Genomic DNA, 19,827 nt, shown 5'->3' on the forward strand with positions numbered 1-19,827 from the left:
TTCAACGTGTGTGTGGTTTTTAATCTGGTTCTGAGAAACACAACTTTCTCTGTGTGCCAGAGAGGAACCAAATGCAGATGTTACAATCCTAAAAGCTGATTGTTAGTATCCAGTTCTCAAACATGTTATTGTGCATATGACTTTGTTAGCAAAATTCACAAAATCCTAGGCTATAGGAACAGCCCTTCTATATTTTTGGAAACTGTTAAGAACAGCCCTGGCAAGGAGAATACTTTCAATTGTTTTTGCAAGACATGAGGAATAGTGTGCACACATTATTTCTTAAGGTGAAACTGTTTTTCAACTGCACTACATACTAACATAGTTTTTTCAGTAGAAATGGCAATTTCTTAGCATCATCAACTGCAATCAAGCAACTGAATTTTTGTTTAATTGTTGCTGCATTTTTTGGTCACATTTACATTTATTGTATAAAAAGTAATACTAACTTTACCCACTAGATGTCATGAATGAACTCTTCATTGGAAAAGGTGAGCTCTTAAGAATTTGAATCACATTCTTACTCCTGATTTTTCTAAATTTGTTATAAAAATGCTATATTGGTTGTAAAATATTGTTTTACTGTGGTTATTAATAGAAATTCTGAACTTTGTGATTTTAATGTTTAAAATTAAACCTTCTGAGGCAAATAACTGGGAAAAATGTAAACAGAGATTAAACTCAATTGAACTGACGCTGTATGTATATTTGCATACAAATACTGTCAGTTCTGGGTGCTAGCTATGTTGTAGGAATCATGTCTGTGGGACTTTTTTTTTTCCCCCTAACAGTTTGGTTCAGTTATCCTCTTTCCCCCAAAATTATTTAAAGTCATCTAAAATGCTCTTATATTTCAGCAACCATTTAACTAACCAGCTGCTAGCATTTAATCTTCCAAAGGAATTGTAGTCGTTAAAGTATGTCATTTTCCCAGGCTGAAGTTTCCATCCTGGTACTGTTACATTTAGATCTCACTAAAAACACTCTCTGCACTGTTTCTGGGAGGCCAGGCCCCCAATGTCCGATGTTTTCCTGGACCCAAGGCTGTACCTTCACAGGAGGACACCAGCAGGTCGACAGCTGCTGCTGAACAAGATGCCAGCAGCAGAACACCTGAACATCCAGAGTAGAGAATGGCAGTCTGAGCTCAAGGCTGCTTCCAGCTGCCCTCCTGGCACATCTTATCAAAGCTTTCTGAAGAGGACTCCCTAGTCTATTTATATACCTGACATGGTCATGGGGAAGGTGTTGCAGGCCAGGTGGAACATACAGCCTTAGCTGGTCTCCTCATGTTTAGCTTGTGCTTTCTCCAGAGTGGAGCTTAGGTTGCTCTGGAATCTGCTCACATGTGGTCTCCCTTCAGGTGGCTCTCTCATTGCTGCAGCTATGTGTAGTCTTGTACTCTGATAGCACAGATGTAAGAGTTTGGACTCATGAGCACTCAGTTGTGTCAAAAAAACTATATAAATATAGCTCAAAGTGGACCCCTCTGCTTGGCTATATACTCCCTTTCTGTTCATTACATTGTTCAAAGATGTTTTGCAGGGATCTCTTGATCACCTCCTAAATAAGTTCTGAAAAATCTTTTTTTAAAATTGTTTTCATAATGTAATTTAGCTTACTGCTTTTGTACTATTAATGAATCCTGGTAATACACTAGTATTAGTGAGTATTAGTGAATCTTGGAAATTTGCTAATCAACATGTAAGGGTCACTCCAGTGCTCCTGTCAGATAAAGTTGTGAGGTAAGAACCTGCTGAAAGACACTAAAGGAGATATATAGTACATAAAATAATAAGGTGGATTTCAGAAAAGCTGTAGAAGCATAAATAATGCAAATATTTTTTGCATTTCTTCCTCATTTTTTCTATATTTTTATTCAAATTTTTATTTTAAACAGATTTACCAAATTAATTTTGACCCAGCTAGTCTTCATTAAATATGCTTTCCAATCTGAATATTAAACCAGAAATTTCTTTTATTGTTTAGAGGAAATAACAGATGTGGGTGCTGATGCTCCAGAAGTTAGATTTCAATGTTGCCATTCTTTTGTATATAAAGAACTCAAATTTCTGTAAAGTTAAGTATCTTTGTTTAAACATACTGAGTTTGAGATTTTGATATTCATTAGGACTCTATTATATATATACATATATACGTGTATATTATATACATTATATATATAATATACATATATACATAATTTTGGATAAAAAGGTGGTTTTATTTTAATTAGAATAAAGTATTTTCTTACTTAAATGCTCTAGTTGCTACTGTTGTATAACATACATGAATCACAAAACTGATGAAGAGTCTGGAGAGTCAGTTATAGGAACAATATCTGAGGAAACTGGGTTTGTTTAGCCTGGAGAAGAGGAAGCTCAGGGACCACCTGAAAGGAGGCTGTAGCTGGGTGGGGGGGGTCATTCTCTTCTCCCAACAGCCAGCAGGAATCCAAGAGGAAATGGCCTCAAGTTGCACCACAGAAGGTTAAGACTGGATATTAGGAAAAATTCCTTCACCAAAAGATCTATGAAGCATTGGGATCGGCCGCCTGGGGAAGCGGTGGAGATTCTGGAGTTATTTAACCTACATATACGTGTGGTACTTATGGAAATGGTTTAGTGGTGCACAGTGCTGGGTTAACAGTTGGCCTAAAAGATCTCAAGGGTCTTTTCCAGCCTAAATAGTGCTGTGATTCTAATTTTTGATTCTATAAATGAGCTGACCATGGCTATTAAAGAGATTTCAGGTAGTTTTTTTATACCTTTAGTGCTTCTATAGTATGTTTCGCTTAAACCTATTCTTGCCACTCAAAGTGGCATTTCTTAATAGCAACATTATATTGATTAATGACAGAGAAAAGTATTTAGCTATTTTTACTGTTCAAGCTGGTAAGTAATGAAAATTTCTATTATAATGATACACTATTAACTTGAGAAAATACAGGAGTTCTACACCATAATTCAATAAATAAGCTTCTCATTTATATAGTCCTGCTTGGGTTTTGTTGTCCTTGACTTTACCAATTGCATTCAAACTTCTGTTTGTGGGGTCATGTGGCAAATCATATTTGTATAAATTACTAATATAAAAATGAAGCGGCAAAAAACTGAGGTTGCTTTTATTGATAAATTCCATCTTTCCTTCCCCCACATGGCTCCACAGGTATTTGTATCAATATATTTGAAAGGCATTATGGAAGCTGCTTCTATTTATTCTAGTGTTGATGCTAAAACACGTGCTCATTAAACCATACCTTTACTTGTAAGTCTTTAATTTAGACAATAAATACAAAATAAATGTTGTTTGGTTTGGTTTTTTCCCAGGAGAAAAACCACATGAATGTCTGAACCAGAAATAGTGAACTAAGATACAAAGATAGATCATGGATTTGTTAATACCTAATGACTTTTATAATTTTTAAGATGTCCTTTTTGTGTGTTATCATAGCTTTACAGTCTGCTCTAGTAGCACATGAATCGGCAGCTCTCCAAATCAATGAATAGGCGGGACTCTATTATAGGAGTCATTCTATAAAGGGAAAATTGTATACTATAATTTTCTGGGCTCTTATGTTACTCTGAAAGAGAGGAATAAATGGATGGAAAGCTTATACTGCTTTTTATCGTTTCATTTCCAGTTATCCAGTTGAATGGAAAGCTGCTCATGCAGGCAAGTTCAGCATGTTTGGGCAACCTCTGTTATTATAGAAATGGTGCATGTACAGAACCTAGCAGTTGAAAGCAGCAAGACTCTGCAATCCTGGAAACTGAGATGGTAATAGTTCTTAATATATGATTTTCCAAGAAGAAGTAAGCTAAGAGGCACTGGAAATCTGTATGCTGGTACATAGATTTGAATTGAGACAGCAGGTGGAGCTGATGGAGTTGTGCTTTTGAACCACTGCAGAAAGAAGAGAATATGAATGAATCAAAAGAAGGAGTGCAGAGCTTTTGTTATTACATAAAGGAAAAATTCCTGTAGGTTATAGTCATCTTGCCTTCTCAAGAAAACTAATTTGTTTAAAATGAACATACATAATATATCAGAAAGTATGAGAAAAGAGTATTCATCTGTGTTTACATACTGAACTGAGGTGGGATCCCTTTGCCCAGAAAAATTCATCTGCTGGATTTTTGTATCAGGATTTTTGCTTGTTTTATGGAGAGACCTTAACTTTTGGGGGTCAGATTTTTGTTTCTTAACTTCTATGTTTTACTTTGATTTTATAAGAAATGGTCAATTAAGAGCTTAAAAACTAGATTTACATTTTAATTTATTTAATTTTCTGTTTGTTAGATAAATGTACGAGTAAATAGTTTTGTATAGCATACAGAAGGAATAATCAATTCAGTTTTACACTGAATTTTATTACGGATTTCACAGGAATCTGTAGCTGGGGTTATACATTATTTCAGACTTTGCTTCTGGGAATGATGCCAGGTAGATTGTTTATGCAGCATGGATCTTTATCTGTGGCATGCAAATGCTATTGGCTTAGAAAAGTCCAGGTTTCTCTCCAGTGTAAAGAAACATGAGATGGCAGGTGACAAGAAAAAGTAGAGCTAAACAGAAGCATTATACTCAAGTACAGAAAATATGTGAGAAAAATTAAACTATATTGACATGTTTTCATGATTATACTCTAACTTTGAAGGTTATTATTTTAGTTTTATTTTTATTTATATAATTAAAACAATTAATAATCAATAGACCTTAGCTGTGTATATTTCTAAGGAGAAAAATGAAACTGATGGGGTTTTTTAGCGGGAGATTTATTTAATTTTACATTTTTCTAGGTCTATTATTTGAGAAGTTTGTTAAATCTTATGGGTGCAAAGAAGGTTGCACAGTTATACAGCAATGAAACAAGTAAGTATTTACTGCTCTTGATATGCAACGTAAGGATTTTTTTCTTCTCAATGTTTGAAATACTAATTTAATTCTGAAGCAATTAAGCAAAACAGAATACCTGAAGGAACTAAGACAAGATATCCTGAATGCAGAAGAGTTAAATGAAGCAGTACTAGACTAATAAAGATGGTGTTGATGTGACTATAAATAAAGTCAGGGTGAGTGGACTGCAGCTATTACAGCTGTAGTTCTAGGCTGTAGCTCTGTCTGTGGTAGTAGGAGCTCCTCCAACTGTTACAGGAAATTTCTGGCTATTCACCCCAACTATTTGCTTTTACTGCCTCTTGTTATGTCTCTATGACTCATCTTTTCCCACTCGTTTATGCCACAGGTTGTACCAATTTCCTTGGTTGTGGCTATAGATCTTTTTTACTTCTCATAACAGACCAAGGAAGGGAAACCAAAGCAACAAGGGGTTTTTTTCTCATTCTTGTTGGTAAATCGATGTGGAGATTCTTTCCCATTCCTGTTAAACAGCAGAGGATGTCCCATCACTGAACTGAAAAAGGGAAAACTTTATCAGGAACCTCTGGTCTGATGGATTTTCAGATCCTCTGCCTTTTTCTTCCTGATCTCAGACAGGAGTGTGGTCCTTGAAAAGAGGGAAAGTGAAGCATATGGCAGATCAGATGTTGGGATGATCTGATAAGCATACATTCAGCTTTTTGCTATGAACTAAAAGTAGCTTTTCAGGTGTTATTTTTAGTGAGTTATTCCAAAGGACTTAAATGTTTCAAGTACTATGCTTTTGTTTGCCTTGCTGTACACAGTCTATAGTAGCCTTGATATACTTGATTTTCCAGATGACTCTGGAAGTGAATTCGTAACCTAAGTGATTGATCAGCTGATATTGCTCTGATATAATGCATCAGGATTAAACTGAACTAATGATTTGAATAAATGGATTGTAACATTTGTGAAAAAACAAAAAATCTGAAACACTATGTTCAGAATATCTAAGTTGTCAATGAAAAGGGTAGACTTGAAGTGTAGTTTTGAATATCTTATAGTCTAATTTTTCAAAGGTTTGCAAATTTAAAATTTTCAATTTATTCAATTTTTCAAAATGTCTGCTTTTAAAATGAAGACAAGAGAGTTGTAGATGTAGGCACATCACTTTTAAACAGAGTTCACAGTGGCAAAAGGGAATAGTCAGTATAAAATCTGTTTTAGATTGTTTATATTATGGCCTTTCTAAAACATTTTGCTAATGCAGTAACTTAGAATGTATCGTCATTTCAGAACTGGGAATTGATTAGCTTACATGCAAACATTGCATTAAGTAGTTTTAAAAAACACCATAACTTACATTATTTTTCTCTCGCCTATTCTTGATCTAAAAGACAGAGGATTTTTGTCTTTTGAAAACTTCAAGAGACTTTTCAATTCCATTTCTCCTAAATTGTCTGAAAAAATCATATTTGAAGCCACCAGGTAAGATTAACAAATTGATCCATATTCCTGGATAGCAGTCTTTTTGTTGTTTCAGTTAATTGAAATTATTGGATTCTGTCATGCAGCTGAAGATAAAAGCTTCAGCACCATTACTGTTTCAGTGCCTTTATTAATAAATATGGTATACAAATTAATGTATAAATAATGCAATAATTAATATAAATTTTATAAATAGGATTTAAAAAATAATAACTAAATGACAAATATAACAGGTACAGAAGGTAATTTGTTGGCTGTACTGTTTCTTAAGAAGCTTAAAACTACTTGCTTTTATATTTTCCTCGTCTAATCAGGAAATACCTGTTCAAGAGCGGTCTCAAAATTTTAGTTAAATGGGAGTGCATATTGCAAGGTAGTAGTGGTGAGATTTCTTGCAAGGTGAGATTGGCTTAAAAGTATGGATGTTGAGCTTTATTTAGAGAAACAGAGCTAAGACTTTTGTCCCAAATTGATCTGTACAATTGGATTAAGACTGTATGAAAAGAAAACCGTAAGAAATATTTTGGACTCAGATATTTGTCAGAAGTTTCATGTATTTTTGACACAGAATCTATATTACAATAGTCTGTTGTAACAAATGAAGCATGTATATTTTCATATTTGTAGATACGTTTCCTGTTCTTTTCTCTTTTTACCCCAAAGATCAAAATTAAATTTTGGGACTGAAAATAATTTGAAAATATTTCTTTTATATTAAGAAAAATAATGTAAAATACTTAGAAGATCTTTAGAGTTTTTAAATGTGATAACTGATCAAATGTGAGTTCTAAAATTACCTGTGTATTAGCAATTAATAGAGCACACAGGGATCAGGTCTGTAGAGCAAGAAATTTATGATGGGGACCCAGTATCTGTATTGAGGGGGTTACTTGGCCTACTTCTAGTCTGGTCAACAGACTGAATGACTCCTAGAGGGTGTAGTCCTTTGGGTACATGCCAGGAGCATATCCTTCAGTTTAATTTCATCTGGGATAAATGCAGTTTATATGCTGTGAGCACTGTGATGTTCCCTGTAGTACAGTCAGTGATGAAGACTGGGAAATTCTACTTTAAAAAGCATTCCAAGTCTGAAGTAAAACATAGGTATATATTGAGACAAGGGGGAAAAGCTTAATTTGTATATTTCAGAGGTCTGTGATATTGTTAAATGAAAAGGACTTTTTATGTTAATTTATAAAAATTTTTCTTTGGTGGAAATGCTATCTTCAAACCTTGTCAGCTACTGGTTCCTTTAATTTGGAATGCATTGTTGCATGCGTTATTTTCTTATACTTTAAGTAAAATATTGCAGAATAAGCAAAATCTGTGGCTAGTGTCACAAAGACAGGAATGGAAGGGAAGTACAAGAAAAGTTAAAGGCACATTCATAATACTTACCTTGTCTACTTACCATACAGAGCAGGGAATTTGCTGCTATGGAGTGTAATTCTCAACATATTCTGAGATTTAAAATTGGAAACAAGTGTATTCAAGCTATGCAGAACACAAGGAAGGAATAATACCTTTGATTTGCATGAGGAGTGAAGGGCCCCACCAGAGTAATTCAGCTTTCAGAGAAAGTAGACTTGATTTGTAGGTGTGCAAAATGCTCATTATAAGGGCATCCATACACGTTGAACTAATTTTAATAAACTTTTTGCTTGAAAATTAAGTACTTTCATTTATCATTCATATATATGCATTATTAATACACAATATTAATACAAGAAAAAGTCTTTAAATGTTCAATATAATATAGCAAGAAAGAATAATGGGTTTTTCTGGATTATTCTTCTAACCTACCTGCTCAAAATCTTTATATGGCTACAAAGGAGACCTACCTGATACTTAAAGCCAATATTTATCTTTGCTATATGCTAAAATTTAAGCAATCTAATAAAAGAATTATTTTAGTACAGATTAAATAATTGAGAAAAAAAAAGGAAGGATAAAAAAATACTATGCAGCAAAATGTCTCAGTGCAGGTATGTTATGCACCTCCTATTACCTATTCCTTTCTCTGTAGTTACTCTTCTATCTATCTTCCACTGTGTCTCAGTCCTCAAGCAGACAGGTTCAGGGCAGGCATGGTAGAGTGAATTTCTATTATCCCAACTTCTTCACCAGAAGGAGTATAATATTCACGTTTTCTTCTCCCTCTAGTATCTACTTTTGGGTTGTTTAAATGTTTGCCCACCCAGTTTACACCTTCCTCTTTCTTCTGAGGTCTGCAAGCCCACATTGCATCCTAATTTCCAATATATGGCACGTGCTATATATTTCAGATATTTGTTCTTTGCTCTATCACCTATAAAAATATTTTTGTCCAGTTGCTGTGTCTGCATGTCTTTAACTGACCGTAAGTGAGTTTTCAGTCTTGATCCTCTAGTGTTAGCCTGTACCCTGTATCTTAACATCCCATGCCTTTTCTATTCCTTATGCCATGTCTTTACATCTGCTGTCATGCCAAACCTGTATTTCTCTACATAAATATATCATTTTAGATAGAAGAAATTCTTATTACTACTATCTGTGTAAAGTTATGTTTATCCTATATAAAGTTAAGGAGAACAAATTAGACATAGCGACCTGATCCTTGAAAGAATTGTTGTAACGGATAAAGCAAGTAGAATCTCCAGGGCAGGTCAAGCAAATTCAGACAAAGCCTGAAAAGCCTCAGTCCTTGCAAACTCACTGCAGAGTTTGTGGCCTGTTACTTATACTGGTTGTACTGAATTTTCTTTAATCTCTTGAGGAACATATCTAACCTCATCTCATACTGATAAAATATTATTTAATGTAGATGTTGTTTCTCCTCAGGGGTTGTTTTTGTACAAATGTCAGTAATATACTGCACACAGCTGTTGCTGAAGTTCAGAGGATGTGGACAGGTTTTCAGTTATATTTGATTGTATTAACTGACTGTAATCTTGCCTGAACAGTAGAGTAGCATTTGTTTCTGATCTTATATTGCAATCGTATTCGACAAAATGATCAAGGGTTTATTATGCACCCAATGTGCACCTGATTAGAATGCCACTGTACCATAAAAACTCAACATTCTTGACACAGGAGTTGCAGAAGTGGCTACTAAGGTAAATTGTATGGTTGTTCATGGTGGGGTTCTATGTAAATGGGAAGAACACAGAAGAATTGCTTTATACTATTGCTGCTGGTCTTCATGTAGCTACATATATATGAAGTGTGTCAAATCCTTTGCAACAATTATTTGTGATAAATGTTTTTTAAAAGTGGGGTTCAAATTCTTTAAAAACTAAGTACTGTTTTCCTTTTTTGTTATGAATATGAATGTCATATTTGAATTACACAGCATTATTAATTACAGATGCTGAAAAAATATTTGTCCTAGCTGTAACATTTGCTCAGAAAAATAGTTTATTTGTATGCTGAAGTCTCAAAGCATGATAATAGGACTAGTAACAGAAGTAAGCTGAAAACCAACCACATGTGAATGTGGATGAACCTATAAATGGTGAAGAATATCTTACAAACCCAAAGTGGTCAGAAAATTCCTATACAGTTTTTAAAGCTAGCAAGCATAACTCAGATCTTAAAGAAGGAAAGAAGGCATTCATGATTGGCTTTTTATGCTACTGTGCCTTTAGATTGATAGTATCTCACAGTAGAGGTATATTAGTACTTTTGTATGTATTGGTACTTTCCATACAGAAAAATGACCTAATTGTCTCATATTTCTTTCATGTAATTATCTAGTAATGAGAAAATAACCTGTTTTTCAGAGCCACCCCATGGAAGAAATCTTATGCTCTTTTATGCAAGTTTGATTTATAGACATGTACTGCAGAGCACAGTGAATATGAGACATTCATCTTCCTATGGCTAGTTGCTATGGAAACATAGTACACAGTACAATGTCATTCCAGCTCTGGTGATGCCTGCAGTAGTTTATCCCTTTGTTGTTCTTGTTTCTTAAGCAACTGTCTTGCAGCCTTTCCTATTATCACACTTCATCACCTATACAAGTCTTTTTCCTTATCTCTTGAAGACCGTATCGAATAGAAAAGATCTACTTTTTCTCTACCTGTGCATGTCAGTGTATTTTTTTTTCCTATCATGGGTTAAAAAGCTTGTCCCATGCCCAAAAATAATATACAATTGCTCTAACATTAGTACAAGAAGATGCAAACCAGACTGTACATCAGAGGGTAAGGGATCTGTCTCAGCATCTTTATTTACCATTTCCTGTCAGGGACTACAGTTAAGAATAATTTTCTCTAACCAGTATCCCACCCAAAGGAGACAGAAAGGAAAATTAATCAGACTTTCTTAGCTGTTCTTAGCTGGTATTTGTGAAGTGGAAAGAAATCCAACAGCTGTCTTAAAATACCCATTGTGTTTCGCACTTGTGAGGGAGGAATTGGGGAAGTAAAAGGAGAGCCTCTTAATTTACGTATGAAAAATACTAGGGGTCTTATGGGGAGTAAGAGCCAAATTGAATGTTTAGTGTGTTCAGAGGCTGTACCCTAACACAAGTTCTTTTTCAAGGCAGTATCTGTTTCATAATTCATTGCACAGGGAAACAACACATTAATTAAGAGTGTATATGTCCCAGGTTCTGCGTAAGTGGGGTGATACTTTGCAAGAAAACATTGAGTTAACACCTAAAGATAGGTACATCTTTTGGGTAGTAGTAGTACTAATGAGTTTTGTTTTGCTTTTCTTATCTCTAACTCTGTTGCCAATTCTGTCATCCAATTACTTAACAGCATGCTTTGCTATTTGTGGTGGGTTGACCCCAGCCAGTGACTCACTGACTGCCCCCACAGTGGGGCGGGGGAGAGAATCAGAAGAGCGAGAGGAAGAAAACTCGTGGGTTGTGATGAGGACACTTTAACGAGTGAAGCAAAACTGTGCACGCAAGCAAAGCAGAATACAGAATTTATTCACTACTTCTCATCAGCAGGCAGATGCTGCTTCCTGGAGAGCAGCACAGCTAATTATTACTTGGGAAGATAAACTCCATAGCCACAAAATTCTCTGCCTTCCTTGTCTGTTTCCCAAACTTTAATTGCTGAGTATGATGTCAAAGAATCCTAGAATGGTTTAGATGGAAGGGACCTTTAACCATTGTCTAGTCCAACTCCCTGTACTTGGACATCTTCCACTAGGACAGGTTGATCAGAGCCTTGAGCATTTTCAGCTGTGGGGCATCTACAACTTCTCTGAGCAACCTGTTTCAGTGTCTCACAACCCTCACTGTAAAAATTCTTCCTTGCAGCAGACCTAAATCTACCATCTTAATAGTTAAAACTATGGCCCCTATCCTGTCACTGCTACTATAGATAAATCTGGCACCAAAACATCCCCAAAAAATTTTTAAATAGAATTTTTAGAAGTTATAACCCAAGTCTGTTTGTTATTCCAATCCTACAGAAAATTAATTTTAAAAATTTAAACTTTTTTACTTACCACTTTTTCTGAAGAAAATTTTGCATAAGTACAGGTATGTATTTTTTCAGGTTTCAAAGCAAAACTTAACATGTGAGTGTTGTGCCACACACACATTTATTCCTTCTAAATAGTTCAGCATGCATTTTTTCTAATTTAGGCAAAATTACTACATGAAATAAATGTTTCAATTTAAAGTTATGAATTAAGTTCATATTTAAATTTAAAATTTGTACTTTCTATTTTTGAGGGTATATCCAAACAAGTATTTAGAATTATGTTAGCACATTTAAATAAGTCACTGGTTCCTCCCTCCTAGTTATCACTCCTGCCTTTCACACTGACTTTCTTTCATTGGTCCTTGAGGTTCAGAGTAAATTGTTTTAACAGAGACCATTCTTATTTAACATTAATCCTTTTTATTTTGTATTGCTGCAAGGAGGGATATGCATGTGGTCAGTTACCATAATATATTAATGGTAATACAACTTACTAAAATAAGTTAATGCCATAGGAAGTACTTAGCTGGTCATATCTTCAGGACTCTTCTTTCAAGCTGTTTTCTTTCAGATTTGATAAAACTGTGACATACAATAACTATTAGAATGTAGCAGCTATAAAATAGGCATTAAAGATTTTTTTTTTTAATTATTATGGTTAACATCTGTGGTAATAGCAGTACACCTGCCAACATGCCTCAAATGTGAATTAGTTCTTTTAGCAATAGCTTATATTTATTCAGTTTGGTGATGTCTTTACAGGGTCTACCCACACAGATTTGACGATTTTTTTAATCGCATTGGATGATAGAAACTGGAAAAAGGACTGACCCAACCAAACTCATTTCAAATAAACTATTAAACAACCATTAGATGACAACAGTTCATTCTCATTTGCATCCAAAACTGAACCTTTACCCTGAATGGAAAATTATTACTTAAGCTCTTTCAGAGCATACATTTTATTAAAAGCAGGTTTTTCTCCAGAATTAAGAACAAAAGCTTTATTTTCAGTATAAGCTCTGCATCTTCTATTTGAAGTGCAATTTGTGGTGTGTGCTTATGGTATTAAAACCTGATCCATCACCTCTCTAGGAAGCCCGTTGCAGGGTTTGACCACTCTCTTGGTAGAGAATGCCCTGTCTAAAGTCCCCTGATGGAGCTTTGAACCACTTAAATGTCCTATCACTGCATCATGAGGAGAAGGGGTCAGCACCTCCCAGTTGCATTTCCCCATCCTGAGAGAACAATGAGGTCGTGCTTCAACCTCCTTTTCTCCAAACCAGACAACCCAAAGTCCTTAGTCTTTTTTGTCCTCCTCTGGACACATTCAAGTATCTTTGTGTCATTCTAAATTGTGAATTTCTGGCACACAAGACTCAAGGTGAGGCTACACCACTGCTGAGTACAGTGGGATAACCATCTCTGCTGAGTAGCTGCTTGTGCTGGGTCTGATGCACCCCAGGATGGAGTTCACCCTCTTGGCTGCCTGGGCACACAGCTGACTCAGGCTGAGCTGGTGCCAGCCAGCACCCCCTCTGCAGGGCTGATCTCCAGCTACTCCTCTCCCAGTCTGTACTAGTACTTGGCCCTACTCTGTCCTAGTGCAGAATTCAGTTTTTTGACATGTTAAATTTTCTCCCATCAGTCATTGTCCGAAGCCCCAGTCTATCTAGATCCCTCTGCCATTGTCTTCTGTTCCTCAAGACAGTCAACAGCAGCTCCCAGTTTGGTATCATGAGTAAACCTGCTAATGATGCATTCAATCCTGCATCCAGATCATTGATGAATATATTAAACAGACCTGGCCCTAGAATTGAACCTGATGCACACCACTGGTGACCAGGCAACATCCAGATGCAGCCCCATCTACTACAACCCTCTGAGCTTAGCCCTTCAGCCACTGCTTCACCCAGTACACAATGAAACTGCTCATTCCAAATTGAGAATTCCATAGTTGGACAACTTGTCTGGAAGGAAGCTGTGAGGAATGGTATAAAAGGCCTTATTAAAATCCGGAAAAACTACATCCCCTGCCTTCCCTTCGTCCACTGGGCACGCGATCCTATCCTAGAGGGATATAAAATTGTTTAAACAAGACTTTCTCCTTGTGAATTTGCACTGACTGTGCCTGATGATTGTGGTATTCTATAAATACCTTTCAATATCACCCAGTATGATAATCTCAATATTTTTTCCAAGAATGGAGGTTAGACTAGGTGTAGTTTCCTGCATCTTTCCTCAGGGCCTTTTTATAGATAGGAATAACATCAGCTGGCATTCAGTCAGCAGGGACTGCTCAGACTCTCAAGATCCTTGGCAGATGACAGAGTGGGATCCTGCCATAACATCTGCCAGTTCCTTTAGAGCTCTGGGATGAATCCCATCAGGCCACATGTACCTGTGAACATTCAGCCAATACAGCTGATCCCTTACAATTTTGCATCCACAAATGGAAAGTCACTGTTCCCACACTTGTCTGAATGAAGGGGCTTGAGCATCCCAAGGTCCACCAGTGTTGTTAAAGACTGAGGCAAAACCCCACAGAGAATATAATAGAATAATATAGCACAAATAGTATGAATAATATAAATAGTAATAACTCCCTTGCAGTAGCAAAGAAGTGTTTGCAAAGTCCAGGATCCCTTTATAGTAGGAAAGAAACATGATGAAAATAAAAAAGAGTCAGTCTATGGCATAATAAAGGAACAGTCTTATGTCAAGTAGTTAACTAGTTTTCTTTGGATATAGATTTTTTTTTCTCTTGTCTTGCAGTCTCTGCTGCATTTTGAGAAAATGAATCAGTATTAGAAATGTAGCACAGTTAAAAAGGTGATATTGTAATAATACATCCTAACAAAACTTAAGCAAAGAAGTAGTTTAAAAAAATACCTGATGACAGCACTTGTTTTTAAAGTGATGAACTAAGTTATTATTTAATTTAATAAATTCAAGTGGCAATATTTACTCTTTATAACACAGCTGCACAGTGTCCCTTCATGTTTAGTATTTTGTTTAAAGTAAGAATAAGATGTCATTAATAGCATTTAAATTATATATGTCCTCTTAGAAATCCTAATGTTCCTGATCTGAACAAAGTTTATTAAAACACTCCTGTTTCAACTTTACAAGATTTTCTGTGGGATTTTTAACTGTCTTCTTATGGGTGTCCACTTACTGACACCTGTGGAGCTTACAGGCTGGTTTCAGTGAAAACTGAGATCAAAGAATAATTTTACTTGTGCAAATTTTATAAAAATAGGTGAGCAAAGAAGAGAAAGATGCTGCAAGTGCCCCAGTGGAGGAAAGGGATGTTAGATAAGTTAATAAATCTTAGCAAGCACCACAGAGTCTTCATGGAAGCAAGACCTCATGAAGACTCAATTGTGGAGAAGGTTTAGACAAAGATTTCATCACACTATACTTTGTCAGTCATAACATACAAATATACAAGGAATCAGGAATTGTTAGTTCAACTATTCCCAGAATTGTTTGATATGATCTATAACTTTATATTCTTTTCTTGTAGCATTTCCCTCAGTAGCATGAAAAGTATAATGCCATAAATCCTGAATGTTTAACACAATATTTGAATTTTTGTAATGTATCCACTGATTTTTTCCTCCAAATCTCTTATACCTTTTGCAAATTCTCTTGAAATAAACCTATTGTCACGAGAAGATTCCCTTTTAATCATGGATTCCTAGAAAAAATAAGATTACATTTGCGCTTGAGCACATACTGCCTCTTGTGTTTTGGTACATTGATGATACTACAGAAGTCTTCAGTACATGACAATGCACCACGATGCACCATGACAAGAGGCAGTGTATGCATGTTGTGTCGGGGAAAATTCTGGCTGAATGTGAGAAAAAAAATCTTCATTGTTCAGAGTAGCCCCACTATAGATTTCCTTCTCTCAGATGGGGCCAGAAATTGGGTCAGATTTCTTCAATGTGTTTAGACACTGCAGTCATTGTGGGAAAGGTAGTTGGTTCACACTAAATTCTCTATTCCTTTGCAAAAAAGATCTTTCATGGCAATTAGTCACTCTATTGGTCTTTGGTTTCTAATGTCTTAAAATTTTTTAGTTCTTCATCCCATCCTACCCCCTTCCTATGAATTCACAACTATTTTTTACAGTATTTATTTCTTTGTCCATTTTGGCTGTTAACTAGGAATAGGAAAAACTTGTTATAGAGTAAGGTGCTTGATAATTATTCTTTATTTACATCTGGTGATGCCCACAGTGATAGGTGGGTAATGGGAGAAGAAGTTACTCATCAGATATTCTGTTGTTATTGCTACATTGCTATTGAAAAACATTCTTTTTCCCTAGTTCTTCAAAATTTCATTTCAGTCAGGAATGGTCCTTGTTCAGGTTCTGTATCCTAGAATTAATTGAATAACTGCTGAAATTGTATTTTCTGCATAGACCCTTCTAAATTGATTCTTTTTATTTATTTATTTTCAGACCCTGCCAATTATGTTGAAGGTTTAAGTTTCCAATTCTATCATCACATGCTATGGCATGTGAATAATCTGATGTGGGCTCATTATGTAAATTTCGATTCAGATAGATATTAACAAGACAAAATAAACTTTTTGTAAAAATCTGATGTACTACCAATGCTGTGGGTCCTCTGTCAAGACTAGTAGGCATGACATAATCTTTCTATCTTGATACGAGATATGCCTTGTATATACTGTATGAGTATTGCAAGTGTATTCCTGCAGTATATACCTGTGTTTAACAAACTTTAAATGTTAAAAAAAATTCATTCCATAATTTGGATCTGGTTTTTGTCTCTTTCAGGATGTTTTCCTCTAAGATAATAACCAAGTATCAATAGGCTTAGAACTTTAAGGCACATTGCGATACCCAGACTGTTGGTTAGCTTAGAAGCAGAGATTCTCCGCTTTTTTTCCTTCTCCGGTTCCAACTGGCAGATAACAATCTAGAATTCACCAAGACTTCCTTGATAAACAGGACTGTGGGTTTTATCCATTATGGAATCTCTTGTACCAGTTCAAGTGCTCTCCTTTTTTGATTATAAGAATTACGGAATAATTGGTTTGGAAAATTTAAACCAATTTCAATAAAACCAAAGTTTTACTTGTCATGTTTCAATTACTTTATTGACTGGTGAAAACCTGTTGTCAGAATCAGTAGAAGAAGGCAGCATTAGAGTACGTTTACACTGTTCAAGCAGTAGAGAACAACCCTGGGATTGCTCAGACACATGCAGAGTTTGCATTTCTACACTCAACTGCATATGGAGACCAATTCAGATCTTCCTATCAAGACAAACCAAAATTTCATATTGCCAAATGACCTGCAGAAACAGGTAAAGAAATAATTTCTAGTTCTTCATGATTCAAAGTCTTATTCTCCAATATATTTATGACTCTTGCTGAAAGCAAGCCAATGCCCATATTCAGAATGCAGTTTTGCTGTTGAGAAAGCAACCAATGATCTCTGTAATTTTACTAGTAAGTACATTTACCAAAGCAAAATAATGATTTTTTTGTAACTACTTTATATTAAGGATTTTTATTTTTAGCATATTCTTAGTCAGTCTGTCTACCGTGTTATATGCATGTGTCTTTGTCCCCTGATTCTAAACTCCTAGTACTGTTAATCTCTTTTGGAATCAAATAATTCTAGGAAATGAGCAAATTAACAGCCCTTGTTTTCTTGACAGATAGCTTTGATTTGTCTTGTCTGCTGCAACTAACTATGTGTCTTGCTTAATCTAATAAATTCTAAGATGTTTGTTTTACACATATCTAAATCAAAAACTTGGCAGCAAATCTCTTATTCCCTCTACTGGTTTTTATCTGCTGGGTTTTTCTCCCCTGAGTAACATTAATATGTTATATGGACTACAATGCCAAATGCAATATTAATTCTTTACCTAAGTTAGGGAATGTAAATACATAATGTCATTGTCTTCTGCTTATGCATACATATACATAATACACTATGACTAGAATTTTTTAGCATGAATGCTATTCCCATTTAAGGACCTAATTGATTTTAAAAATATTAATATTAATTTTATAGTGAAAAATACTAAGTCTGAAAATGCAGTAGCATTTTAGTGTAATTTTAAAGGGCATGTTATGTTTTATTTGAAAGAAAGAGAACATCTACTCTTTGTTCTTTTCCTCCTGGCTTCTTATATTGGAAGGTTTTTACAGTCTTCAGACAAACGTTTTCATGCTGACAAACTGTGCTTCATAAACACTTCAAATGGAGTCCTGTCTGGAGTCATCTGGTAAAATGGTCAGTAAGGAGTCAAAGATGCATTTCAATAACAAGACTTAATTAACTAATTTCTTCTCTGGCCCTCACCTTAGTGTTCTTTCTTCTACTTATTTTAGTAAATGTGTGCTGTTCTTGTTTTCATGGATATACATAGCACAGCCATACTGTTTTACAAACTCATTCCTCTGTTTCTCATGCATTTGAAATCCTGACTGTTTGGGACTGCAGGATTTTTACCATCAGCCCTCTCTCATAGTGAATTTCCTTTTGCTTTTGCTTATGTCCTTCACTAGAAGAGAGTAAACAATAGCCATACCTCATGTATGTGCCTAAAGATAACTCAGGAGGGTATGAATTTTAGTAACTTCTGAAGTCAAGTGACTAATATTATCAGTAGTCAAAAGATCATTGATTTCCCCTGAGCAGTGTCTGTAGTTAGACTAATGGATTTGGAAAGTGCTGTTCTTACATGTTAACAGTTCTTCATAATAATGGCTTGTAATAGTGGACATTTTTGTATTTTATCTTGCTTTATGCTTGCACTTTTAGGGGTGGAATACTTACACAGAAGCTGAAAATAACTTCTTCCTATACTTTTGTTGATTTAGTTTTTGGTAACAGCAAATTCTAAAGTCCAGAACTCAAAAATTAATGTCAAGGAATATGGTGACAATACCATAAAACTTTATCAAAAGGTTTTTATGAAACTTGCTTAGGATTTTTTCAGTGGCATGAATTGAAATAATGTAATCTTGCTGAACTGAATGCATAATGAAGCCTACAGAGGCATTTACATGCATTTATTGCTTATTTAGTGCATATGTTATTTCATTTTCAGATCTTCATGAACTTTCAATGTAGCAAGATACCATATACAGTCTGCTAGTCTCGTGTGATCTCCTTCATAGTCTTGTGGCTTAATAACTGTCATGGTTTAATTCCAACTGGAAATTAAGTACACCCCCAGTAGGGTGGTGAATCAGGTTGAGATAAGAAGAGTTTGATTATTGAAACAAAGTAAAATAATTATAATAATAATTAAAAGGAGAAAGAGAGGAATAATACCAGAGAGGATCAAGTGATGCTCAATACCATCACTCGCCACCCACTGAGTGACACTAAACCTGTTCCCCAGCAGTGATTGGCTCCTCCCAGCCAATTCCACCAGTTTATACTGGGCATGATGCTCTGTGGTATGGAATATCCCTTTGGCTAGTTCAGGTCCCCTGTCCTGGCCATGCTCCCTCCTGGCTTCTTGAGCACCTGCTCTCTGTCAGAGCACAGGAAACTGAAAAGTCCTTAACTTATGGCAAACACTGCACAGCAGCAACTAAAACATCAGTGTGTTATCAACATGATTCTCTTACTGAATCCAAAACACTGCACTGTACCAGCTATACTAGGAAAAAGAAATCTCTGCTAAAACCAGGCCAATAGTATAAGACCTTTTAGATGTTACAGAAAATATTATCTATGACTGCAGCTTTAAAAGGGAATCATGAAGCATTCTTGATAGTTTTTAAGTTCATTTAGATTAAGTGGGTTTAAACTTCTGAAAATTCAGGAAAATCCAGCACGATGGAAAATGTCCAGCCATATCCAGCTGTGATTTACCTCTGGTGACCACGGGGATATGGGACCTTTGACTTGGTTGGCTTGTTTGCTGAGGCTGGTGCTGCCAAACAGTGTTCCCATGTGAATGGTATCATGTATTAGAGAAAATCTTAGGAAAAATTGTATCGATGGAATTTCTGGTTTCTACTACCTTCCTCCTCA

General features: G+C 35.5%; 1 protein-coding gene across 1 annotated transcript in view; it reads left to right on the forward strand.

The window, feature by feature from the left end:
- Positions 1 to 3,647: 3,647 nt before the first annotated feature.
- The window catches only part of EFCAB11 (EF-hand calcium binding domain 11), a 45,938-nt gene continuing 29,758 nt past the window's right edge, over positions 3,648 to 19,827 (forward strand). The window contains exons 1-3 of the mRNA XM_033063744.1: positions 3,648 to 3,780; positions 4,803 to 4,875; positions 6,261 to 6,351. Of these exons, the coding sequence (XP_032919635.1) occupies positions 3,778 to 3,780; positions 4,803 to 4,875; positions 6,261 to 6,351 (167 nt within the window). The 5' untranslated portion in view covers positions 3,648 to 3,777. The remainder of the gene's footprint in view (positions 3,781 to 4,802; positions 4,876 to 6,260; positions 6,352 to 19,827) is intronic.

This window comes from Catharus ustulatus, chromosome 6, assembly GCF_009819885.2.
Source record: "Catharus ustulatus isolate bCatUst1 chromosome 6, bCatUst1.pri.v2, whole genome shotgun sequence".
Taxonomy (NCBI): domain Eukaryota; kingdom Metazoa; phylum Chordata; class Aves; order Passeriformes; family Turdidae; genus Catharus; species Catharus ustulatus.